The sequence below is a fragment of the Xenopus laevis genome, chromosome 9_10L, assembly GCF_017654675.1.
Source record: "Xenopus laevis strain J_2021 chromosome 9_10L, Xenopus_laevis_v10.1, whole genome shotgun sequence".
NCBI classification, from domain to species: Eukaryota; Metazoa; Chordata; class Amphibia; order Anura; family Pipidae; genus Xenopus; species Xenopus laevis.
Genome location: NC_054387.1, coordinates 25361266 through 25389122, shown reverse-complemented (window position 1 = coordinate 25389122; position 27857 = coordinate 25361266). Strand labels below are relative to the sequence as shown.

The window sequence follows — 27857 nt, the reverse complement described above, 5'->3', positions numbered from 1 at the left end:
ACGGGGATTAACCATTGGTGCCCACTGCCTTGTCCACAAAAGGAAAATCTCAGTAAGTATGATAGAATTTTCACTAATCTACATGCACTCTCCTGTCACAAAACCATACGTATGGAAACTGTCACAATTATACCGACCCCGCCTCCGTACGTCTCTCTCAACTGTAAATTGCCCCGCCCCCTGCATTGGTAGGCTATACATGCGCAAGTCATTTCCGAGACTCAATTCCACAGAGGGGAGGAGGGGTGAGTGGGGAGCGAAGGGAAAACAGTGACAAGAAGAGGGGCGGATCCGCCAAAGCACCAATCAGAGGGCAGAAGAGTCCTCATCTTTCCACATTAGCAACGCCGCTAGCAACAGGTTGTGGCGTCACGGGCAACGCGCTGCGCGTTCTCGCGGTTCTGATCATGGAGCTGTCCGCGGTTGGGGAGCGGGTGTTCGCGGCGGAGTCCCTGCTTAAGAGACGCATCCGGAAGGTGGGTGAGCTGTCATTAAACTGGGTCACTGCATTAGACCTCATTTTGCGGTCAGTTTTGATTGGTACAGCTTAATGCAGGCAGGGGGCGCTGGGGAGTTTGAAGGCTAGAGACTTCCCCCCCCCCAATCATCCGGAGGCTGGCCTGGCAGTGGGAGATCGATATATGGAACTCGATAATAAGATTTCTGTGTAGGCAGTAAGGCTATGCTGGCTGATCGTATAAAACATGTGGATAATTTTAAGAACTGTTGGGTTTGGGATTTGGTATCTCTTCAAGGTTCAAGTGCGAACAGCAGTCCAGTGTGGCTGGGCTCTTATGCTTTTCAGCTCCTGTCCTAACAAACCTGATAGGAACAGCTTGAACTTGTGTATGATTCATAGCCAAGCCTTAGTTTAGGAAGCATGGTCGTTCTGACAAAAAAGACTCCCAACAGTGTTCTATCTTATCATTGAATATTGGAGAATGGGAAGTTCACATTTTCGTTAACTTTTAGTATGATGTAGGTAGTAATATTCTGAGACAATTTGCAAGTTGTCTTCATTTTATATTTGTTGTGATATTGCATTAGCAAAAGCTTTAGCGGCTCTTCAACGGTTGTCTTGTGGTATTATGGTATTATTTAACCTAGCAACCAAATTGAGAGCCTTGGGGATGAATAGGCAAAGACCTGGGCATAAAGATAAGTAATGCAAAATAATAAATACATTTGTAATCTGACAGAGCAACAGCTTTTAAATTGCAAGGTTGAAAGAAGAGGAAATCATTCAAACAGATGAAGACCAGTGGAAACATTGCTAAAGAGACTATCAGTGCACACGGTATTAGCCAAATAATCTAGGAGATTTGGTATTTGAACCATCTGGTGAATATTTGGATTTTATAGTGGTTGATGTTTGAAGTATATGTAACCATTTTCTCCTGTAATGCCAAGGAGATTTAACCCGGTGTCTAGTAGAGTATTTATGTAGTTTATCTAATTTTTGCTTCTCTGTGTGATAGTGTAGTCCTGTTAAGTAATGTTAATGCAAATTTTGTCCATATGTACTTGGTAGTGCCTGCATATACGTCTGTGCAGCAATTGATTAACTGATGTCTAGAACTTTCAGCACACCAACAAGCTGCAAGAGGGATGATCATATTAAAAAGGGAAGCTTATTTTTCATAAGTGCTTTCATTCCCCTTGCCTTTCTTCTTATTGTCTATAGCAGTGATCCCCAACCAGTAGCTCGCGAGCAACATGTTGCTCACCAACCCCTTGGATGTTGCTCCCAGTGACCTCAAAGCAGGTGCTTATTTTTGAATTCCAGGCTTGGAGGCAAGATTTGGTTGCATAAAAAACAGGTGTACTGTCAAACAGAGCCCCCTGTAGGCTACCAGTCCACATAGGGGCCACCAAATAGCCAATTACAGTCCTTATTTGGCACCCCAGGAAGTTTTTGCATGCCTGTGTTGCTCCCCAATTCTTTTTATTTTTGAATGTGGCTCACGGGTAAAAAAGGTTGGGGACCCCTGGTCTATAGGATCCATCTGGTAGTTGTACCCCACATGTCTGCAAAATATTAAAATCCTGTTGAAATTATATTCTATGTGGGGTAAGGAGAACATAGACTTATGACTTAGCTGCTGTTTCTGTCTATTGAAAGCAATATAGCAGACGTCGGCCTTCCACCATCTTCATTGAACTCCCAGGAATCCCTTGCAGTTTTCCTAGACTTTTCCACCTAAGCTATTTCTCCTACTCGTCTCTCGCTCTCGCTCTCTCTCGCTCTCTCTCTGCTCTCGCTCCCAGGCCCAGCACCACTTGCAAACTCCTGTCACTTGCATCACACACCGGCTGTAATTTTACCCACTCCGTTGGAAGTGTGTCACCTCTTGCACCCTGCGCAGATGACTCTTCTGCCTACTGGCCATGCTGGAAATAGCATGTTGCATTTTTATTTCCTGTATGTGTCTCGGCGTGTGTGGGGGACTCTCAAGAATGAGTTGGCAACTAAATTGCATGAGTATTGGCTGGTCAAATATTGAATAACCAAAATTGCTAATGACTCTCATCTACACAATTTTCAGTATTTGTATGTTCGATAGACAATCCAGATGGGATAGTTTCGAAGCATGAATATTGGTTGGTTTGTTAACTGGACATGTCTGCAAATTTCATCTGTAGATGCTCCAGGTTGCACAGTAGCCGAGGAAGTGGAGATGAATCACAACTTCTGTTTACTTCCTGCCATAAGCAGAGGGTGATTTTTAAGTTTGGGGAGGGTAATTAAAGGAAAACAAAAGGCATCCTGCACTTGGGGGTGCCAAATGTTAGACACCCCCAATTGATTGTATTGACTTACCTGAAACCCCAGGAAGGTGCTTCTATCAGCCGAAAACTGCAACAGCCCAGGGTTATATCAGTGAGCACCACGGAGTGATCCCCTTCTGGCTTCTTCTTGCTTCAAATTTCCCGGGGCAAACCCATGCGCAGTTGAAATTTTTAGTTAAAGTTTGGCTTTTTGTTCAACTGCACAGGCGCAGCCGCGCAAAGAAAGTGGAAGGCAGAAGAGAAGTGCTCCATGGTGCTCACTGGTATAACCCCGGGCCGGTGCAGTTTTCTGCTGATAGGAGCATCGGCCTGGGGTTTCAGGTAAGTCAGTACTATCATTGGGGGTGCCTAATGTTTGGCACCCCCAAGTGCAGGATGCCTTTCCTTCTCTTTTAAAGGGCCCCTTTAATATGTTCAATATGGTACCATTATTAAATGTATGTTTGCAAATGCAAGGAGTCTGACTGGTAAAATGGGAGAGCTGAAGGGAAAATATGATGTGATTGGGGTGGCCGAAACATGGCTGAATGAGTCGCATGACTGGGCAGTAATTATCAGTGGCTATACTTTTTTTGGAGGGATAGAGGCAATAGAAAAGGAGGAGGGGTATGTCTGTTTGTTAGGCAGGATTTAAAAGCTTATATAAAGGAGTAGGAGGAGGCTAGGCTCCTCATGCAAATAGAAAAGGCTGCTAGTTTGGGTAAAATAATGATAATGGGGGATTTTAATTACCCAGATATTGACTGGAGCAACAGTACTGTCAGTTAATGGGAACAAATTTATAAATTTGTTATATGACCATTTTATGGCACAGGTTGTTGAGGAGCCTACCAGAAAAAATGCTATTCTGAATTTAGTGATCTCAAATCATTGGCGTAACTACCGGGGGAGCAGGGGGTGCGATTGGGCCAGGGCCCGCACCCCCTCGGGGCCCCCCCCTGGCAGCTCGCACGCCACTCGTAAATAGGAAATGTGGCCATTTCCGGCTGCACGTCCCGCGCCAGAGCCCGTCCCCCTCTAGTTACTGTCTCTGTCTCAAATGACCCAGAACTTATAGCAAATGTGCAAGTCATTGAACCCCTGGGTAATAGTGACTATAATGTTATATCATTTAATGTCTGGTGTAAAAAACAAATATATACTGGGGCAACAAAAACCATGAATTTTGCAAAAGCTAATTTTAGTGCCTTGAGGGCTGCCCTACAGAGTATTGATTGGAGCATTAAGTTTTCAGCTAAAAACACAGAACAGAAATGGTTGTAATTTAAAATGATATTAAATCATTACTGTTCTCAATTTATTCCTTTAAGGAGTAAATGTAGAAGCTCTAATAATCATCCCATGTGGCTTAATACAGAAGTAAAGAGTTAATAGGAAAGAAGAGAAAGGCATTTAAAAACTACAAATCTGTTGGGACAGAAGATGCATTTAATGAATATAAACACTGTGATAAATGTTGTAAAATCAGCAATCCGGAAGGCAAAGAAAGGAAATGAAGAGTTAATTGCGATGGAGGTGAAAACTAACCCTAAAAAGTTTTTTAAATATATAAATAGTAAAAAGATGCAGGTTGAGAGTGTTGCTCCATTAAATAATGGTACCAGTATGGTTGTAACAGAAACAGAAAAGGCAAATGTGTTAAATCAGTTCTTTTCTTCAGTGTATACAATAGAGGAGTCTGAGTTCACAGGCTCACTTTATAGCAGCACTAATGGCTCAGCTCAATCTAGTCAGTGGCTGAATCAGGATATGATTTATAAAGCTTTAATAAAAATTAATGTTAACAAGGCTCCAGGGCCTGATGGCATACACCCCAGGGTTCTAAGAGAGCTTAGTTCAGTTTTAGACCAGCCCCTATTTCTGATTTTCTCAGATTCACTTTCATCTGGTATGGTGCCTATGGATTGGAGAAAATCTGATGTTATTCCAATATTTAAAAAGGGATTACGATCTCAGCCTGGCATGGTGGGCAAATTCTTTGAAGGCTTGCTAAGGGATCACATTTTTTATATTTTGTCCTAGTGAATGGCATTATGAGCAGCAAGAAGGATAGGTCATGTCAGACAAATTTGATTGCTTTTTATGATGAGGTAAGTAAAATGATGGATAACGGGGGAGCAGTATATATGATCTATTTAGATTTTGCCAAAGCTTCAATCAGCTAAGTGGCAAATAAGATCCAATGTTGATAAATGTAAAGTCATGCATCTGGGAAGTAAAAATATCCAAACCACTTATACCCTTAATGGTACTGCACTAGGCAAATCCATAATGGAAAAGGACATTGAAGTCATTGTAGATAATACACTTGGCTGTAGCAAACAAACATCAAGGGCAAATAAGGTCTTGAGCTGTATTAATAGGGGCATTAATTCATAGCAGGAAGGGGTCATTCTTGTATAGAACACTGGTAAGGCCCCATCTAGAATATGCCGTACAGTTTTCGTCTCCAGTGCTCAAACAGGACATTATTGAATTAGAGAGGGTACAGAGAAGGGCAACTAAGCTGGTAAGATGTATGGAAAATCTTAGCTATAAGAAAAGACTGGCCAAATTGGGGGTATTCACGATGGAGAAGAGATGCTTAAGGGGTGATATGATAACAATCTATAAATATATAAGGGGATCATGTAACAATCTCTCTAATGCTTTATTTACAAGTAGATCTTTCCAGCTGATGCAAGGTCACCCATTCCGATTAGAATAAAGGAGGTTCCACCTAAATATTCGGAGGGGTTTTTTACAGTGAGAACTGTGAAGATGTGGAATTCTCTCCCTGAATTAGTCGTTCAGGCTGAAACATTAGATAGCTTTAAGAAGGGCTGAGATTGCTTTTTAGCAAGGGATGGAATACAGGGTTATAGAAACTAGATCATAGTACAACTTAGTCCAGGGACTAGTACTAGCGATTTTGAAGTCAGGAAGGAATTTTACCCCCTGAGGCAAATTGGAGAGTCTTCAAGTGTTTTTTTTTTTTTTTGCCTTCCTCAGGACCAAGTAGGCAGGTTAAAATGGTGTTAAAAGGTTGAACTTGATGGTCATCTGTCTTATATAAATATATATATCATTTATCAACATTTTTGAAACCACCAATCATTTTCTTTAAAACCACAGTACGTGCTAAACAACCAAATGAAAGTACTAAAACCTCTAAAAATTTTAGACTAACGAAAAAAAATCTGAAAACCTCTAGAATCATAAAAAAGGATTCAATGGCATCACTTATATGGTATCATTGACTTCTATAGGAATTGGTGAAGTTTTATATTCGAGTTTGCTGTGGTTTTTACACTTTATAAAAACTTTACAAAAGCTCAGAGAACTCTGTGTTTATTTAAGTTAGTGATACACCAAATCCACTATTTGGGATTCGGCCGAATCCTTTGTGAAATATTCAGCCGAATACCGAACCTAATCCAAATCCTAATTTGCATATGCAAATTAGGGGCAGGAAAAAGTGGAAAAAGTTAATCTTTTGTGACGAAAAGTCACGTGATTTCCCTACCTGCCCCTAATTTACATATTTCCCTACTTGCCCCTAAGTTACCTGCCCATAATTTACATATGCAAATTAAGATTTGTTTCGGCCAGACACAAGGATTCTGGTGAATCCAAATCCTGCTGAAAAAGGCCAAATCCCGAACCAAATCCTGGATTCGGTGCATCCCTAATTTAAGCACAGTTAATATACCGTATATACCCGAGTATAGGCCGAGTTTTTCAGCATCTAAAATGTGCTGAAAAAGTCTACCTCGGCTTATACTTGGGTCAGCGGTACCCGACCCGCGTAGCGGAGATTGCAGTCACTTTTAATCATTCCTATACCAAAAGTACACTTGGGGAGAGACTGCAATATCCCACAATGCCCTCTGTTGGTTATATGAAAGAATAACAGTGCGCCCTCTGTTGGTTATATGAAAGAATAACAGTGACTGCAATATCACACAGCGCCATCTGTTGGTTATATGAAAGAATAACAGTGACTGCAATATCACACAGCGCCATCTGTTGGTTGTATGAAAGAATAACAGTGCGCCCTCTGTTGGTTATATGAAAGATTAACAGTGACTGCAATATCACACAGCGCCATCTGTTGGTTGTATGAAAGAATAACAGTGCGCCCTCTGTTGGTTATATTAAAGAATAACAGTGACTGCAATATCACATAGCACCCTCTGTTGGTTATATGAAAGAATAACAGTGCGCCCTCTGTTGGTTATATGAAAGATTAACAGTGACTGCAATATCACATAGCGCCATCTGTTGGTTGTATGAAAGAATAACAGTGCGCCCTCTGTTGGTTATATTAAAGAATAACAGTGACTGCAATATCGCACAGCACCCTCTGTTGGTTATATGAAAGAATAACAGTGCGCCCTCTGTTGGTTATATGAAAGAATAACAGTGACTGCAATATCACACAGTGCCCTCTGTTGGTTATATGAAAGATTAACAGTGACTGCAATATCACACAGCGCCCTCTGTTGGTTATACGAAATATTAACAGTGATGGCAATATCAAACAGCACCCTCTGCACATGGTAGTGGGACAGTGGGACAGTGGGACAATGCACACAGTAATCCGTTTGGCAATTCTCTGTCACCATCAACTTTGCAAAGAAGTCCAGTTGATCGCTGGGGGGTCGCTTTGGCAGAATGTGCGCTGCTGGGAGACAGGGCTGTAGTTGTGTCTAGGCTTATACTAGAGTCAATAAGTTTTCGTAGGTAAAATTAGGTACCTCGGCTTATACTCGGGTCGGCTTATACTCGAGTATATACGGTAGGTTAAAAAAAAGACAAGTCCATCAAAGTTAGAGCTCATAACCTCACTTAGAACATGTACAAGGACAACTGGTGTCCATACGTCACCATTGATGGGTTATGGTATAGGTCATGTGCTGTTTGGAGGAAGCATGGTGCCAGCACAAGGCCCACTACACAAACAGGACTGGAGCCTGATAGTGCCAAACACATATCTGTGTGTTTCTGAAGGTCTTATAGGTTTTGACCTGTAAGCAAGAAATATATTCTTTAGGTCTCAGAAAATATTCTAGATTTAGGGTCTGTCTGTAAATGAAAGCAGCAAATTGTATTAAATTACCTCCTAACAATTTCTTTGGCTAGTTGAAAGACGCTTGACTGTTAACAATCCAAAACTATCTAAGATTATCCTTAAAGGGGACTTGTCACCCTAAGAAATTTTTCCAAATTCTATTTTAAAGGAGAAGGAAAGTGCTTATATGCTTGGGTGTGCCAAAAGTTGGACACCCCCAAGTGATTTACTTACCTGACACTACATGCCAGTGCTCCTATCAGCAGGAAACCGGCCCAGGGTTCTTCCAGCGAGCACCACGGAGCGCATGCACAGTAGAGTGAAAAGCCGAACTTCAACGAAAAAGCTGGCTATTTTGTTCTACTGTGCATGCATATGCCCCGGGAAATTTCAAAAGTGAAGAAGACGTTCGCTCCATTGTGCTAGCTGGTAGAACCCCAGGCCGGTGCAGTTTTATGCTGATAGGAGCACAGGCCTGGAGTGTCAGGTAAGTAAATCCTTTTGGCACCCCCAAGTATAAATTACTTTCCTTCTCCTTTAAGATGTTAGTCAAGCAAAATATACTTCACCTACTCTATATACATGATATAAATCTTGTTTATTTTAGTCTTGGAATTTACAATCACATCAATCAGGCATGCACCATGTTGTGGATGCCATTTGGCAAACTTTGCAGCATGCCAAAATCTTGTTTATGCACAGACTGGAACACTTGATGCACATAACCTTGCACTGGCTACACAATTCAATAGTTATGAGGGAGGGGGAATGTGGGGAGTGCAGTGACATCTAGAAAGTGCAGAATTGAAAGTAATAGTTGACAGCTGAGATTTTTAACAGGTAGGATGTTGGTTATCTGGCGCTGGAGACCAAAACTGTTCAGCATAGTCTAGATTTTACCAGTGCTCTACACAGAGAATAACCCCCTCCTCCCGCGAATCTACCCTTTTAATTCAGGTCAAGACCATATTTGCTGCTGATGGCCTTGCTTGCAAGGAATTGTCCAGTGCAGTCCCATTAAGGGTATAAGTAGCTTGGATATTTTTCTGTTGAAAGGATGCCACATCCTGGATGGAATTTATTGGGCTGCATAGTTTTGTGTTTTCTGCAACACTGATACATTATTTACAATACCCTCTCCTAAGTCATTAATGAACAAGTTAAACAAAAGTTGACCAAATACCGAGCCCTGAGGGATCCACTAATAACCATATTCCAAGTAGAGAATGTACCTTTAACAACCACCCTCTGTATCCAATCATGTAGCCAGTTTCCTATCTATGTGCAAGCGACTTCATTAAGCCCGAAATACCTTAGTTTAGAAAGCAGTCGTTTGTGAGGCACCGTATCAAAAGCTTTGGCAAAATCCAAATAGATCATATATACTGCTCCCCCCATTGTCCATCATTTTACTTACCTCATCATAAAAAGCAATCAAATTTGTCTGACATGACCTCATGCTGATTGCTGCTCATAATGCCATTCACTAGGACAACATTTTGAATGTGATCCCTTAGCAAGCCTTCAAATAATTTGCCCACCACAGATGTCAAACTTGCTGGCCTGTAATTGCCAGGCTGAGATTGTAATTTTAAATATTGGAATGACAAAAGCTTTCCTTTAATCCATAGGTACCATACCAGATGAAAGCGAATCTGAGAAAATTAGAACCAGAGGCTGGTCTAAAACTCAACTAACCTTAGTATCCGGAGGTGTATGCAATCTGGTCTTGGCGCCTTGTTCACATTAACTTTTTTTAAAGCTTTATGAACCTGAAAGGGTTACTCCCTGCCCCTCCTCTCTGGTAAAACAAGACGGCGGCTCCCAGGGATCCCATGTGGCACGTTCCAATGCCAATGCGTCAAACGTGTGCATCAGATTGGACGCAGCATCTTGACGCCAGCACGTCAGAATGTACACAGCATCTTGACGCCAGCGCGTCAAAATGGACGCGTCAGGATGCCAGTGTCATGATGTCGTCAAGCCTGTTTGGCACCAAAGAGGCTTATATAAGACACCTGAACATTTCTGTCATTGCCCGATTATAGGTTCTCCTATATGTTCCCGGGTGTGACTTTCAAACTGCTATTTCTGATTCTTGTGTTTTCGGCCTGTTTTCATTGATTCTGAACCTTTGCTGCCTGTATTGATCCTTTTGCCTGGACTTTAATTACTCTTCTTCTTAAACCCTTTTGTACCGCGAACTGTGTTGGACCTGCTGCTTCATCCTTGGTCCGCAACTTCTACCGGAGCCTTCGGGCCCTTAATGCATTATCACCACCTCCAGCTGATCCAGTCCAAGCTTCGGAACCCCGCATCCCGGCTCCTCCTCTTTACAGCGGAGACCCACAGGCTTGCAGAGGCTTTATTAACCAATGGCAGATCCATTTTGCACTGCAGCCATCACACTTTGCTTTCGAACAAGCCAATATGGGATTTGTCATCAACTCCAATGCCTAGGTAGGTTAGGGGAGACTTACCTGGGCGGGATTGATCCTCTTCCCCAAAATTCTGCTCACAGATTCCTTCAGATGTTGCGGCAGGACCAGTTCTATCTCAGAGACTTCCATGTGATGGAAAGTTACATCCCTGTGCCTTCTTTTCCAAAAAATTCGCTCCTCCTGAACAGAACTACAATGTTGGAAATCGTGAACTTCTGGTCATTAAACTGGCCCTGGAAGTATGGAGACATTTGTTAGAAGGCTCTACTGTTCTGGTGACCATCTTCACTGATCACAAAAACCTGGAATACAACCAAACTCTCAAACACTTAAATCCCAGACAGGCTCGATGGGCACTCTTCTTTTCTCGTTTCAACTTCATAATAATCTTTCATCCGGGCTCCAGAAATAAAAAAGCTTCCTTCCTGAAGACCCCTGTATTGAAGACACAGAAACCTTTGTGCCCCACAGCACCTCCAAAAACCTTATGTTCCAAATGAACTCCATCACACCATCCTCAGCCAGTCTCATAGTTTCAAACAGGCTGGTCATATGGGGGTGCGTAAGACGACAGATCTTTTCTCTCGCCTTGTCTGGTGGCCTTCTTTCGGAAGGATATTAAAGACTTTGTGTCGTCCTGTGCTACATGTGCTGCATCCAAGTCAGGACACTCTCCTCCAAAAGGGTTCCTTCTGCTTCTACCCATACCCTATCGTGCCTGAAACCATTTAGCCATGGACTTTATCGTAGCTCTTCCTGTTTCCCAGGGGCACATGGTCATCTGGGTGGTGGTGGTGGATCGATTCAGTAAAATGGCCCATTTCATACCTCTACAGAAATTACCCTCAGCCCTGGAACTTTCAAAATTGTTTATTCAACATATTTTCCGTCTTCCTGGATTTCCGGCTGAAATTGTGTCTGATAGAGGTTCTCATTTGTTTCTAAATTTTGGGAAACATGAGAAATGTATCAATTTAGAACAGTTTACAGGGTCGGTGACACCCCCCCCCCCCCCCGAGCTGGTTTAGAAGGTAAAAAATAACACTTTACATTTCAATATTAGAAAAACTGTGACAAAAAAAGTCGTTATTTCATGTCTATCTGAAGGTGAACAACCCCTTTAAGCTACATAGGGTGGTTCTTGGTGCTTCTACATTTACTTCTTAAGGGAGTAAATTGAGAGCAGTAACGATTTTAATATCATTTTAAATGACAACCATTTCTGTTCTGTGTTTGTAGCAGAAAACATAATTCCCCAATCTATGCTCTGAAGGGGAATCCCTTCAATGTCAGGCGAACCTTAACCAATGTCAATCCACGAAAGGCTGACGGACCTGACAACATTCCTGGTCGTGTGCTCATAGACTGTGCTGATCAGGTGGCAGACGTCTTCACGGACATCTTCAACACATTGCTAAGCCAGATGATCATCCCCACATTCTTTAAGTGCGTTAAAAATCGTTCCAGAGCCAAATCTTTAGTAACCTGCCTGAATGACTACCGCCCTGTTGCACTAACTGCGGTCATCCTGAAATGCTTTGAGAGGCTTGTGATGGTGCACACACAAAGAGCACCCTCCCTGCTCACTGGACCAACTACAATTTGCATACCGGCCAAACAAGTCAACTGAGGATGCCATATCTTCTGCACTCCACCTCAACTCATCTGGACAAGAAACAGTTATGTGAGAATGCTGTTCATAGACTTAAGCTCAGAATTCAATACCATCATCCCTCAAAAGCTGAGCGGGAAACTGAGCGAGCTGAGATTGAGCATCTTTGTGCAATTGGATCTTGGACGTATCGGAGAAAATGTTTCCAGCACCGTCAGATTGAGCACAGGAGCTCCTCAAGTATGCATTCTCAGTCTGTACACATTGCTGACACATGACTGCACAGCTAGACACAGCTCAAGTTCGCCGATGACTCGACTGTGGTGAGGCTCATCAGCCACAAAGACTAGTCGGCGTACAGATATGAGGTTCAGCAGTGCAGTGAGAACAACTTGTCACTGAATGTGGATAAAACAAAAGAGATGATCGTCTACTTCAGGAGAACTCACCCTGCTCACACACCACTCAACATCAACGGTTCCACAGTAAAGAACACCAAATTCCTGGGAGTCCACATCTCTGATGACCTCACCTGGACCACCAACACCGCCTCCATCACCAAAAAGGCTCAGCAGCGTCTTCACTTCCTGAGATGACTGAAATGGGCCAGCCTTCTGCCTTCCACCCTCACAGTGTTCTACAGGGGCACCATAGAGAGTGTCCTGACGAGCTGCTTCTCCATCTGGTACAAAAAGTCTACAGCAGACTGTCAGAGCAGCTGGCAACATCATTGGAGTGGCTCTTCCATATCTGCAGAAAATGTTCCACAAGCGCTGTGCAAGAAAGGCCTTCTGCATTGCACTGGACTCCACATACCCCTCACACGGACTGTTGATGCTGCTCCATCCGGCAGACGCTTTTGCAGCATTAAAGGGATACTGTCATCGGAAAACATGTTTTTTTCAAAACACATCAGTTAATAGTGCTACTCCAGCAGAATTCTGCACTGAAATCCATTTCTCAAAAGAGCAAACAGATTTTTTTATATTCAATTTTGAAATCTGACATGGGGCTAGACATTTTGTTAATTTCCCAGCTGCCCCTGGTCATATGACTTGTGCCTGCACTTTAGGAGAGAAATGCTTTCTGGCAGGCTGCTGTTTTTCCTTCTTAATGTAACTGAATGTGTCTCAGTGAGACATGGGTTTTTTACTATTGAGTGCTGCTCTTAGATCTACCAGGCAGCTGTTATCTTGTGTTAGGGAGCTGTTATCTGGTTACCTTCCCATTGTTCTTTTGTTTGGTTCCTGGGGGGGAAAAGGGAGGGGGTGATATCACTCTAACTTGCAGTACAACAGTAAAGAGTGTTTGAAGTTTACTAGAACATAAAGCTGGCCATAGACGCAAAGATCTGATCGTACGAATCGAGGATTCGTACAATTTGCGAACCGTGTGTGGAGAGTCCCGACATTTTTCATCCGGCGGAGATCGGTCGTTTGGTCGATCGGACAGGTTAGAAAATTTCTGTCGGCTGCCGATAATATCTCTGCGTGTATTGCCGATCGTACGATTTTCAGTGGGAGACTGTCACTAGCTTTGGTTGGACATAGATATCGTACGATTGCTGTCAGGGGCAGAACATTGCTGATCTGTTCTTAAACTAATCTGACTGGTAAGACTTGATCTGAATGGTTAGTGGCGGGTCGGGAGATGGGAAAGTCCGATCGTACAATGATTCGTACGATCGGATCTTTGCATCTATGGCCAGCTTTAGTCACATGACTTGGGACTCAAAATCTGTTTGCTCTTTTGAGAAATGGATTTCAGTGCAGAATTCTGCTGGAGCAGCACTATTAACTGATTGATTTTGAAAAAATCCCATGACAGTATCCCTTTAAAGCCCAAACAACCATGCTGCGCTAAAGCTTTTTTCAACAAGCTATCAGACTCCTCAACACACTGCCTGCTCTCCCACTACATTCCAGACACGCCTGAACTGTGAAATGAACTTTGTTTCACACTTCTGTACTTTACACACCTGGACTACCTCAGAGACACTCTGATCTCACTTTTACTTAAAGGGATACTGTCATGGGAAAATTTTTTTTCAAAATGAATCAGTTAATAGTGCTGCTCCAGCAGAATTCTGCACTGAAATCCATTTCTCAAAAGAGCAAACAGATTTTTTTATATTCAATTTTAAAATCTGACACAGGGCTAGACATTTTGTCAATTTCCCAGCTGCCCCCAGTCATGTGACTTGTGCCTGCACTTTACGAGAGAAATGCTTTCTGGCAGGCTGCTGTTTTTCCTTCTCAATGTAACCGAATGTGTCTCAGTGAGACATGGGTTTTTACTATTGAGTGCTGTTCTTAGATCTACCAGGCAGCTGTTATCTTGTGTTAGGGAGCTGCTATCTGGTTACCTTCCCATTGTTCTTTTGTTTGGCGCTGGGGGGGGGAGGGAGGGGGTGATATCACTCTAACTTGCAGTACAGCAGTAAAGAGTGAAGTTTATCAGAGCACAAGTCACATGACTTGGGGCAGCTGGGAAATTGTCAATATGTCTAGCCCCATGTCAGATTTCAAAATTGAATATAAAAAAATCTGTTTCTGCTCTTTTGAGAAATGGATTTCAGTGCAGAATTCTGCTGGAGCAGCACTATTAACTGAGTCATTTTGAAAAATCTTTTTTTTTCCCATGACAGTATCCCTTTAAATTGTTCTTTTGCTGACAAAGCACTGTTGACACTTTTGCACACATTACATCTACATTTGCATTGTTGCTACTTTTTCACAAACCCTGTAGATTACTTAACTTTATGTCCAGACTTCTTTAATACTTCATCTACTGTTAATTTATATGCACAATTCTAAAGGTTTACATATGTATATATCCAATTTCTGCCAATATAATGCAAATTTCAAATGTTTACATATTTATTTATTGTGCATTCTATGTGCCTTTTTGTGATCTGTACTAGCTGGAGTCACATTGTCTCGTCTCACTGTGTATTCATATACTGCTGAGATGACAATAAAGTTTACTTTGACTTTGACTCCTGCGACCTCGTGGTAGTGCGACGCCCACGCACTTCCTGCACTGGCTCTGCAATCAGGACCCGCCATTTCTGCATCAGGACCCGCCAGCTCTGCACCGGGACCACCCCAGGACTTCTAAGGACCCCCCCCCTTCACCTATAAACGGTAAGTTGCCTTTTTTCATCACTACTACACACACATTTAGATATACCGCAGTACACTGATTGCTAGTTTTATTATTAGTTGTTTTTCTTGGATTCTCTGGGTTTTTTTTTTGTTTTTCAGACATGTACACCATTACATACAAATATACACACTTTTAAGTGCTGTACACACATGCATACACAAAGACGCACTTATAGGGTTTTTTTTCACTTTTTTTTAATACACTTCTTCATTTTATCAGTTTCCCTCTTGATATTCCCCTAAAAACTGTTGATTTTCCAGCGTGACTATTGGATCAAGCATTCTGACTGCTAACCGTGCAGTCGGATCAGTTATTTTGTTATCTCATTGATTTGCCTAATTTTATTTGATTTCTGTGATTTTATTGCAGTTTTATGCTTGTGGAGTACAAACACATTTTTTAGCAATTTTTGATTCGTCAGAATGTGTACTTTACAAAAATATATGGTTTTAGGGGGTCTTTGTGCTGTTAGGCGGTCTTGTGCCTTTGTTCACAGAAGGCGAATCGGCAGCCGAGAAAATTCATATGCACTATTTTTATTAGGGGTCCATACATTCTAGCTGCTTTAGTATATCTATGCATATTGGGCATCAAATTGTTCAGTAGACCCTTGGCATCAATATTTAGGGTGTTTTTCAATTTTATGTAAAAAATTGGGTGAGATAAATGTGGCTAATTGCAACTTAAGGCATTTTTCAGAAATGTCATAAACGCTGCATTTAGTGTAGCTTTGCAGTATGGTAGTTTGGAGTAGAAAGACATAATTACCTATTTTTGATTCGTTAGAAAGTGTACTTTACAAAAATATATGGGTTTCGGGGGTCTATGTGCTGTTAGACATCTTGTGGCACATAATACAAAGTAGGGGGCTTTGTTCCGAGGCGAATCAACAGCGGAGAAAACTCCTATGCACTATTTTAATTTGGGGTCCCCACATGCCAGCTGCCTTGGTATATCTATCAAACTGTTCAGTAGACCCTTGGCTTCAATATTTAGGGTGTTTTTAAATTTTATGTAAGAAATTGGGTGAGATAAATGTGGCCAATTGCACTATTTTTAGGTGATCTTCAGAAAGGTAAAAAATGCTGCCGTTATCGCGAAATTTAGGAAAGGTTTGCAGCTTGGTCCTTTGGAGTAGAAAGACATGTATACCCAATTTGGATTCTGGGGAATGTGTATTTTCTGAAAATATATGGTTTTCTGGGGTGAACTTATTGTTTTCTACCTTTGCCCCCCTCCCAAAAACAATGTAAATGTGTTGATTTTGCAGTACCTGAAATGACAGACCATATGGGGGTTCTTCATTTTGGGGGCCCCCTATATGCCACGTGCTTAGGTAAACCTATACATATTAGGCATAAAACTGCTCAGCAAGCCCCAGGCTTTCATATTTGGGGTGATTTTTCTTGATACTTAAAAGTATGTGGGAAACATGATGCTGCAGGGTGGAAATTTTGAGGTGATTTTTAGGAATGTGTCCAAAATTGCCAAATTTAGGAAAGGTTTGCGGCTTGGTGCTTTGGAGTAGAAAGACATGCATACCCAATTTGGATTCTGGGGAATGTGTACATTCTGAAAATTCTGGTTTTCTGGGGTGAACGTACTTTTTTCTTTGCCCCCCCCCCCATTTATTCAGATTTGTTGATTTTGCAGTATCTGGAATTACAGAACTGATAGCGCAAATGGGGTGTCTACATTTTGGGGGCCCTATATGCCGCATGATTAGACAAACATATACATATTTGGCATCAAACTGTTCAGTGCACTCCTGGCAATCATATTTTTTTTTACATTGGTACCTAATAATGTGTGGGAGATATGATGCTGTAGATTGGAAGCTTTGAGGTAATTTTTCAAAAAATTCACCAATTTCTATAAAAAAATTATAAATTTTAGGAAAGAATTGCAACTTGGTAGTTTGGTGTACATAGATATATTTACCCATTTTTGATTTTCCAGAATCTGCTCTCTAATAATGCATAGTTTTGTAGGGTAAACATACTGTAAGTGGACTGTTTGGCCTTGAATTTAGAAGTATGCTGTTTTGTGGAGCGGTGCTTTAGAAATTTGGTAGTGTACTGCCTGAAGATTTTTATCTATACAAGTGAGAAATCTCCATAAAACTATATAAATTTGGTATTGGTGCATTCAGGAGACATAGACCTTTCCAAATTGTCTGAGTTCTCCGACATAAAATAAATTATGTTTCTGATATATGTGATTGTACTATGTGAAACATGATTTTTTTTTTCATTTTATTAGACACTTAGAAGCCTATATCTTTTTACAGCAGTGGAATTAAACCAAAATTCCAGCATATTTTGAAAGCTCATGTTGTCCTGAAAAAAACCCCCAATGTATAGTTTTCCTGGGTAAACTAAAAGACCCCCCCCCAGGAAAAGCCCTTAAAGTGAAAGATTACATAAAGTCTAAAAACTGCTTGGCAGTAGATGTTCGCGTTTAGGCCAAAATGGCGGGAAGGGAAAGGGTTAAATGAGGTAGCTGAAGATCATGAAATATAGTGATAGATCATAAAATGTAGCGTTGTATGAAGCTCAACATTTTGGTCATTGTACCAAGGCTTACATTATGACTTTGCTTAAATGGTTAATCATTATGTTCTGAACCGGCAACTGCCTATTTGTTTAGGATAGATCTTTTAATGGATAAGTAAACCTTTAAAATAATTAAAAGTACAATTGATGACAATGCTGTTCTAAGATCAGATCCGAACTGTTAAAGGAAAACTATACCCCCAAAATGAACACTTAAGCAACAGATAGTTCATATTATATAAAGTGGCATATTAAAGAATCTTACCAAACTGGTATATATATTTAAGTAAATATTGCCTTTTACATCTCTTGCCTTGAGCCACCATTTCGTGATGGTCTGTGTGCTGTCTCAGAGATCACCTGACCAGAAATACTTCAACTCTAACTGTAACAGGAAGAAGTGTGGAAGCAAAAGACACAACTCTGTCTGTTAATTGGCTCATGTGACCAAACATGCATGGTTAGTTGGTATGGTTGAGAGTACAGTGAATCCTACGATCCCAGGGGGCGGCCCTTATTTTTTAAAATGGCAATTTTCTATTTATGATTACCCAATGGCACATACTACTAGAAAAGTATATTATTATGAAAATGGTTTATTTACATGAAGCAGGATTTTACATATGAGCTGTTTTATGCAATATCTTTTTATAGAGACCTACATTGTTTGGGGGGTATAGTTTTCCTTTAATATGAATGAATTTTGTTACAACAGTGCCACCTACTGGTCAGTTTTCAACCATGAAGTAGTTGAGGAAGTTGTCAGGAGAAAGAAAGAGGGCTGGTCTTTTGGTTAGGAAAGATGTGAGAAATGTTATCTGAGGTTTCTAATGTTTTTCCTAACAAGAAGAACATCACTTCATCATTTTATGTTTACTTATTCTTAAAGAGATGACTTCAGATTAAGTCCTGTAACACTGGCTTCTCTGCTGGATATACTGCTGAAATGGATTTGTGAAACACATTAACCTTTGTGATATATATATAAAACCCACCACACCGCAAGAGCCCTTATTCAAGCTAACAAACCTTTTCCGTTGCTTGAATTTTACAGCTGGCTATACATTGGCCTAAAATCAATAGTTTTACCATTATGCATGATTATACATAAACATAATGTATCATGGCATCAAATTGGTTCCGTAAACTTTAAACTAACACCACAGTTTTATAAATATTTCCCCTAATTTATTGGAAAATAAGGTGGAAAAATTCCTTCTTGAATGAAGATAGGAAAATTTAAATAATGCGTGACTGGTACAGGTATGGGATCCATTATCCGGAAACCCGTTCTCCAGAAAAATTACGGAAAGGCCGTCTCCCATAGTGTCCATTATAATAAAATAATCCAATTTTTAAAAATGATTTCCTTTTTCTCTGTAATATTAAAACAGTAGCTTTTACTTGATCCCAACTAATATATAATTAATCCTTATCGGATGCAAAACCAGCCTATTGGGTTTATTTAATGTTTAAATTATTTTTATGTATACTTAAGGTATGGAGATCCAAATTATGGAAAGATCCCATATCGGGAATACCCCAGGCCCAGAGCATTCTGGATATCAGGTTCCATACCTGGTCTGTCATAGTTGCATATTATATTTAGGGTGTTTTGTCACCACTGGTTAAAGGGATTCTGTAATGGGAAAACATGTTTTTTTTTTTACTAAATGCATCTGTTAACCCTTTAAATGCCAGGAACGTAGGTGCTACGTTTCCCATTTAAAGGGCTGCCTCTCTGCACTTCTGCCACATACATGCATTTACACATACATACATGCATTTACACATACACAGTACACACATTACTAAAGGTATTTTTTTTTAATTTTCTAGCTTTTTTTTGAGACACACACACACTTTTTTTGTGCTGTTAGAAGGGTCTTGTGGCACATAATACACAGTTGGGGTCTTTGTTCACAGAAGGCACCCGAGAAAATTTGTATGCACTATTTTTATTTGGGGTCCACACATAGTAACATAGTAAACCATAAGTATGGTTGTAACCATAAGTAAGGTTAAAAAACACGTCCATCAAGTTCAACCCTTTAGTTTTTTTTTTTTGTTTTTTTTTTTATCTGTCTAACTGCTAGTTGATCCAGAGGTTGGCAAAAAAAAAACCCATCTGAAGCCTCTCCAATTTGCCTCAGATGGGGAAAAATTCCTTTCTGACTCCAAAATGGCAATCTGACTAGTCCCTGGATCAACTGCCATCTGCTTTGGTATATCTATTCATACCGGGCATCAAACTGTTTAGTAGACCCATGGCATCAATATTTAGGCCTTTTTACAATTGTTTGTAAGACACTGGGTGAAATAAATGCAGCCAATTGCAATATTTTAAGGCAATTTTCAGAAATATCATAAACGCTGCCTTTGGCATAGCTTCACAGTTGAGTAGTTTAGAGTAGAAAAATATAATTAACCATTTTGGATTCGTCAGAATGTGTACTTTACAAATATATATGGCTTTCATAATTTTTTGTACTTTTTATCCCACATAAATCTGGCAGTATTTATAAATTAGTATAAATGTAAGCCATCAAATAAGTATGCACCAGGTAGATTCTGGGGTCTTTACATGCCATGCACTGCATAAATATATGTACTTTGGGCATCAAACTGTTCAAAGGACCCCGTGCTTTCAGATTTGGGGTGATTTATCCTGATACCTAATAGTATGTGGGAAATAAGATGCTGCAGGGTGGAAGTTTTGAGGTAATTTTTGAAAATATCACCAAAATCATCAATTTTAGGAAAGGTTTGCGGCTTGGTATTTTGGAGTAGAAAGGCATGCATACCCAATTTGGATTTTGGGGAATGTGTACTTTCTGAAAACATATGATTTTCTGGGTGAACATACTTCTTTTTCTACCTTTGCCCACCGCAAATTTATGTAAATATGTTAATTTTGCAGTACCTGAAATGACAGACCATATGGGGGTTTTTATTTTGGGGCCCCTATATGCCATGTGCTTAGGTAAACCAATACATATTGGACAAAAAACTGTTCAGCGAACCCCAGGCTTTCATATTTGGGGTGATTTATCTTGATACCTAATAGTTTGTGGGAAATAAGATGCTGCAGGGTGCAAGTTTTGAGTTGATTTTTGGAAATCGTCAAATTTAGGAAAGGTTTGCGGGTTGGTGCTTTGGAGTAGAAAGACATACGTACCCAATTTGGATTCGGGGGAATGTGTACTTTCCGAAAAAATATGGTTTTCTGGGGTGAATGCACTTTTTTCTACCTTTGCCCGCACCAAAATGATGGAAGGAAGTGACGAAAGCGGAAATAACATGGACATGCACAGTGAAATGATGTGATTGTGTTTAAAAAAGCCTTTAGTTCCTCACATTTTTATGCAATCTTTTTGTTCAACCCACTGAATTAAAGCTAAAAGTCTGCAGTTCAACTGCATCTGAGTTGTTTCATTTAAAATTCATTGTGGTAATGTACAGAACCAAAATTAGAAAAAAGTTGTCTCTGTCCAAAGATTTATGGGCCTAACTGTATATATTTTTTCTTGGGTTTTTTCTCTCCATTTTCCTTTTCTGAGGTACGATCAGTAGCATTTTTTGGAACATTTGAATTTCAATGGAGGTTGGTGAGAACCTACTCATTACTGAACTGGTGATTACACTTGGTTTGAGACTTATTTCTTTTTAGATGGTAAAGGCAGTTGATTGTATGTCATTTGTGTGACGGAGAGAGTTAGCTGTGTTGGTTTCTCTAAGCTGTTTTGGTTTCTCTAAGCAATTACATTTATTATTAACACATTTTAGCATCATATGACAGAATACATTGGAAGTTCAGGTAAAAAGCAGCTCTCAATCTCCACTTGTGACATTTGCCTTTAATATGAGAAACCTGTCTGCGTCTTGTGATAAGTTAATTTCAGATTTGTGTCACAGGAATGCATGGTATCTGTCAATTGCTCAGGTCTCGTGTTTTGGGCTTGTCTAACACAACTGAAGACTGTTGTACCACATGCTCTTGGAATTTGGAATATACTTTTCTGTCTTAAGATAGTCAGACATCTTTATCTTTCTTCTTGCAGGGACGCATGGAGTATCTGGTGAAGTGGAAGGGATGGTCTCAAAAGTAAGTCTAGTTATGAAATGTTATTTACTATGGTCAGGTTAAAATTGTAGAACAGGGCTTTTCACCTCTTGTGGACTCTAATGACCACAACATAATTACATAGAATTTGGACCTCAAAATATACTTAATAATTGGTCAAGTATACATAAACTGTTGGACAGCACCGTTTTAGCTAGCAAAGCAAATATATATACAGCCAATACTTCCAACTCTACCAATCCGTTCAATTAGATCCGAATTTACTTATGATTAAATTAATACTGTTCAAAGCTGACATTTATCAAACAAATTTGGTTACACAATGGTATGTTCATAGACATCAGTAACAAAGGCCATTGAGAATAGGAGTCAACTTGTTAGAATACTGCTATAGATAGAATTCACAAGGGGGGGGGGGTGCCAGATTTTCATTTTTTTTCCCATGGGTGCCTCTAAACTCTGCAGTTAGTTTGATCAAGTCTTTTTAGTTTCCCATTTTCCATTGGTCTGCTTTTTTATCTTTCATAGGCTTTTGATTATTTACCTTTCTCTACTAACTCGTTCCAGCTTTCAGATGGGGGTCACTGACCTCATTCAGCCAAAAACTTGTTGCTCTGTTAAGCTACAGTTTAATTGATTTTTTTTATTGCTTAGCTTTATAGTCAGCTGAAGAAGAAGCTAAATAATTCAAAAACCATTTAAATTAAGACACACAAATAGCACACTCTACATCACATTAAAAGTTCATTTAAAGGTGAACAATCCCTTTAAGGGCTTTAGGACACGGGCAGATTCGGGGAGATTTAGTTGCCTGGCGACTAATTTTTTGTCGCCCCCGAAGAAGAGGCGATTAAAGTGTTTTAAAGTAATATAAATATAATACAGTATTGCCCTGCACTGGTAAAACTGCTGTGTTTGCTTCAGAAACACTAATGTGCAATTGGGGCTGCCATTCAAAGCAAAAAAGACTCCAGTTACACAGCAGGTAAGTTCTGTAGAACATAATGGTGGTATCTGTTATCCACTATTTAACTTGTGCTATATAGCCTTTTTTTCAATTTCCACCATTGCTACACAACAGCTTGTTTATATAAACTATTGTAGTGTTTCTGTTCCATTTTGCAGATGGTGCTTAACTCATTCCCTCTTACTAGGTTGTAAGGCTGCCCGGTCACAGCCGAAATGTTAGTTTCTAAATAAAAGCATTTATATTCTGGACAAGCCCTGTGAGTGCGGCTGCTTTTTGGGAGGATTACATGTTGAACAACGTGGTGTGCACCCAGGCAAGGCAAATCTACGTATCGTGAGTGCTGTGATTTTGGGGAATTATATATATATTATAGACAATTTACAGGCACTACCGAAAGTTCCGTATATTCTGCCTGGGTGTCGACCACAAAATAGAAAAGTATTGTCTGTAAGAAGAAGTCGCACTCACAGGTCTTGGCAGAAACAAAAGAATTTTATTAACAATGCCATCAAAGGCACAACTAACATTTAAAAGATCACTTCGGCATTAAGGAGAGCACTGGGGTAGATACCCGTGAAAAATTGAGACTGAAGAGTGATTTTTGTCCCCCAACACAGAATGCCGCAGTAAAATTGTTTAAAAAAGCTATGGATAATGAAATAGGTTCCATTTGTGCTAGTTCAACAAGCAATTTTAATAATCTATCTAGAGCTGAAATAGAAGCTCTTTCTACGTTACGTAATGATCCCACTTTGGTGATATGCTTTGCAGATAAAGGGAGCGGAATTGTCTTGTTGAACTATATCGATTATCGCATGGAAATTCTATCTCAGTTGGTGGATGCTAACGTATACATGAAATTGGATGCAGATCCTGTCTGGCGTTTTAAATCTAAGATTGATAAAGTACAGAAATCTGCGCAAAGCAATAGTTGGATTACTGATTCTTTATTTAATTTTTTTAAGACAGGATCATCCTATCGGTCCAATTTTGTACACCCTCCCTAAGATACATAACAATTTGACCTCCCCACCAGGGAGGCCGATTGTATCTGCTAGGGAGGGTTTACTGCATCCACTGGGTGTTTATAGTGATCAGATTCTTCAACCTTTGGTTTGCTCCACATATTCATATTTACGTGACACTACACATTTTTTGCCGTGTATAAGAGATTTAACGTTGATAAGTGATGACCCTAACATCCTGGCCACCATTGAGGTAGTAAGCTTGTATACAAGCATCACACACCAAGAAGGCCTCAAGGCAATTCAAAAATCTATTGTGGGAAAACGTTGGTTATGATGGACCCCCAGTTGGTTTTGTTATTGACCTGTTACAAATGTGTCTCACCTTAAATTATTTCAGATTTGAAGGACAGTTCTTATCAACAAATTGCGGGTACCGCAATGGGGCCCTCATATGCTAACCTCTTCATGTATCAATTTGAAATGGCTAACATTCTTTCTAAATATGCCCAAAATATTATTTTATCGATGACACTTGATTTGATGAGGCGATGAATCTGGTTTTTGCGGTATGGTAGAGGAGTTGAACCTAGCTTCTGAAACTATTAAATTCACAGATAAGTGTTGTCAAACATTAGAAATTTTAGATTTACATCTGATTTTGGATAATAATAAGGTTCAATACTCCCTATACCGCAAAAACACGGATCACAACACTTTACTGCATGCATCTAGTTGCCATGCCCCTGCTTTGAAGCATTCACTCCCGTTGTCTTAGTTTTGCAGAGTATTGCTCAATAATTAAGATCAAATAAAGTGTGAAATACAATTAACTCAGATGAAAGCGAGATTTCTGCAATGGGGCTATAAAAGCAGGGCCCTAGATCAAGCATTGGTTAAGGCTAGAAGCCGAGTTTTAACACAACAAACAGAGAGAAGTAACGAATCCTTTGATCTTATCAACCGTGTATAACAATGTCTCCTCCTCCATCAACAATGCCCTTAAAGCCAATTGGAAAATTATACAAGCGGATGAAGTATTGAGTCAAGTGTGCCCAGATCCACCTATGGTGGGCTATAGGAGGGGTCAGAACCTTCGTGACCTATTGGTGTTGGGAGACCCTATACACTGTTATAAAGAACAAAGTTCGATCACTTCATGATTACCCACAAATAAACCTGGATGCTATAAGTGTCCAACGTGTTTGTCCTGTAGATGTATGACACCAGGCAATAGCTTTGTACATCCCTACTCAGGCCATCAACATAAAATATGTCACCATATTACGTGCACGACCACACACGTTATATATTTAATCACCTGTCCTTACGGATTATTTTATGTGGGGAAAACTGATTTGATGTTGAGATTGCGAATTGATGCTCATAAATCAGCCATTAATGTAGCTTATAGAGATAAGAAAAACAACCACCAAACCGGTTGCTAAACATTTTTTGGAGGCGGGGCACCATTTAGCTACTTTTAAACATATGGCAATTGATCATGTTCCGATGCCTAGGAGAGGAGGTGATAGATCCTGCAAATTATTATTATAACGTGAAGCTTTTTGGATCAATACACTGGATACATTGTCCCTAAGGGGAATGAATGAATACTGTTCTTTTAGTTGTTTTTTGGATAAGCGATAAAAATTTGGGCGTTGCTCTGTGTACATAACTATATACATTTATATCTAATATTACCTGCCCCACTTGCTACAAATGTTTTCTTTTGCTGTGGCTATATAATTAGCTTTACTGAGTATTTTATTAACTGATTAATTAAGAAACACACTTGTTGGTGATGTCATGAATTAGGTGGAGATTATTTGGTTTTAAAATTGTGTAACTGTCAGTTTTAATTATGGTGATGCATTTTGACAGTCTCCAGACCGTGAACCGAAACGTTAATGCTTTTATAAAATAAAATGCGGTGAATAAAATTGAAATCAAGTGATTAACTTGATATGTATAAATATATGTGTGTGTGTGTGTATGTGTGTGTATATATATATATATATATATATATATATGTATATATATATATATATATATATATGTGTGTGTGTATGTATGTATGTATGTATATATATATATATATATATATATATATATATATATATATATATATATATATATATATATATATATATATATATATATATATATATATATTTCTGTCGGTAGGCAACAGATTAATTTTTTGGATATTACCATCTTTAAACAAGGTGACAAACTGGGTACTACTTTATATAAAAAACCCACAGATCGTAATAGCCTTATACAGGCACAATCACACCACCCACCACACATGTCCCGAGGGGTCCTATATTCCCAATTTCTACGGGTGATTAGAAACAACTCTGATCCAGCTCAGGCGGAACTACAACTCTCTACTCTTGCGGACCAATTTGCCTCCAGAGGCTATCCAGGGGACCTGATCAAAGAGCAAAGACTACGATCAACACAGAAAACACAAAAGGAGCTTTTAACAGCAAATAGATCAAAAAAGCCTGTAGCTCCTGAGTTGGTGTTTGTAACAGATTGGACAGTGACTAGCCCGCAGGTGAAGGAAGCACTTAACAACAGATGGGAAATTGTGAATTCTGATGCTAGCCTACCTTTCTTTGGCAAAAAGAAACCTATGATGGCATATAGGAGGGGGCGTAATCTCAGTGATCACTTGGTGGTGAAGGATATATCAGTGAAACCTAAGGTGGGTGCTTCGTGGCTAAACAAACCATTAAAGAATGGTTGTTACAAATGTGTCAACTGCTTGACGTGTAGTGGGATGCTACAGGGCCCATTATTCACACATCCAAGAACCGGGAGAAAATTCAGGATTGAACATAGGGTCACCTGCACCACGGACCATGTGGTTTACATGGCCTGGTGCCCATGTGGACTGCACTATGTGGGCAAAGCTTCTACGACTTACCGTGATCGTATGAACAACCATCGTTGTGCCATAAGAGCGGCCCTTACTACGGGAAAGGCGGACCAACCTGTTGCCAAACATTGGCTGGAATACAATCACACATTACCACAATTCAGACATATGATTATTGATCATGTTCCAGAGCCACGGAGAGGGGGCCACAGAGATTTGTTACTCCTTCGCAAGGAATCGATGTGGATCTTCAAGCTGGACACTCTAGTACCAAAAGGATTGAATGAAACACTCCCCATGGCCCAGTTTTACTGAGGAGGTTAGGCACATCGAGCTTTATGACTTTTATTGACATCAGGGCGAACAGACATGGGACACTGGACATATACTGTTGGACTCTGTCTCTTAATATGCCGTATCCCTATGAACTCTACTTCAGTGAATGACCTTAAATATTGAGTGACTACATAACCTGAGGGTATCATTAAGATACAATAGTGATTCATATGTAATATATGGGCCAAGCCATGTGACTTGGCTGGCTGATGTTTCTTGTGGTATTACTGTGATTAGGATTTTGCTCTAATTGTTTTTAAATTTTCTTTCATATTCTTCAGGTCCACAGAGGAGGATATGTGGGGTGTATAGGAAGGTCGGCCGAACACTGTGCTTCGCATCACGCTGCCCATGTCTGCCATGAGATATCCAGGTACCGCTGTACAGCTTGGCATAGGTGTACAGCACACTGCTAACCCACATTGCTGTAGGCTGATTGCCCCCGAGCTCCCTCCTAGCTCCCTCAAAGTATGCCTGAAGGTCGCTATACCCCTACACGTATTGGTGGTCCTACATTCTAGACACATGGGTGCCAATTGGTGACCTATGCTCCTGGGGTGGATACCAGAGAAGCGTGAAGGGAAGAAGTAAAGCGCTGCTGCGTGCAGCAGCGTGACACATCTGTTTACCTGGTGGAGAGATGCTGCAGCGAGAGGAGGAGTGTCACCGGCTGTAAGCGGTGTGGGGCTCCCCATTGGCTAGCAGCACTGAGTGAGAGGAGGAGCCAGGTTCACAGCTGACACGGGAAGGCTCAGTATAGACACTGAGATACGTACCGATCGAGCAAGAACGGGCGCAGTAGGAAGCGGAACCGGCATGACCGGCAGTTGATGTGATGGCGGAAGCAACAGCTGATGGCGATAGAGAGGCGAATGAGCGAAGCATATCCTCCGGTGGGTCTGATGTCTTGTTCACGCACTGGCCACATATGTGACAACGAGATGAGCACAGATGTGGGGTATACATCATGGTATGTGGTGTTGGTTTTAGCGC

The 27857-nt window shown here is 40.4% G+C and overlaps 1 protein-coding gene across 1 annotated transcript in view; it reads left to right on the top strand.

The window, feature by feature from the left end:
* The first annotated feature begins 379 nt into the window (after positions 1-379).
* cbx8.L (chromobox 8 L homeolog) overlaps positions 380-27857 on the top strand; it is a 73905-nt gene continuing 46427 nt past the window's right edge. Inside the window, exons 1-2 of the mRNA NM_001091270.1 lie at positions 380-476; positions 21681-21724. Of these exons, the coding sequence (NP_001084739.1) occupies positions 408-476; positions 21681-21724 (113 nt within the window). The 5' untranslated portion in view covers positions 380-407. The remainder of the gene's footprint in view (positions 477-21680; positions 21725-27857) is intronic.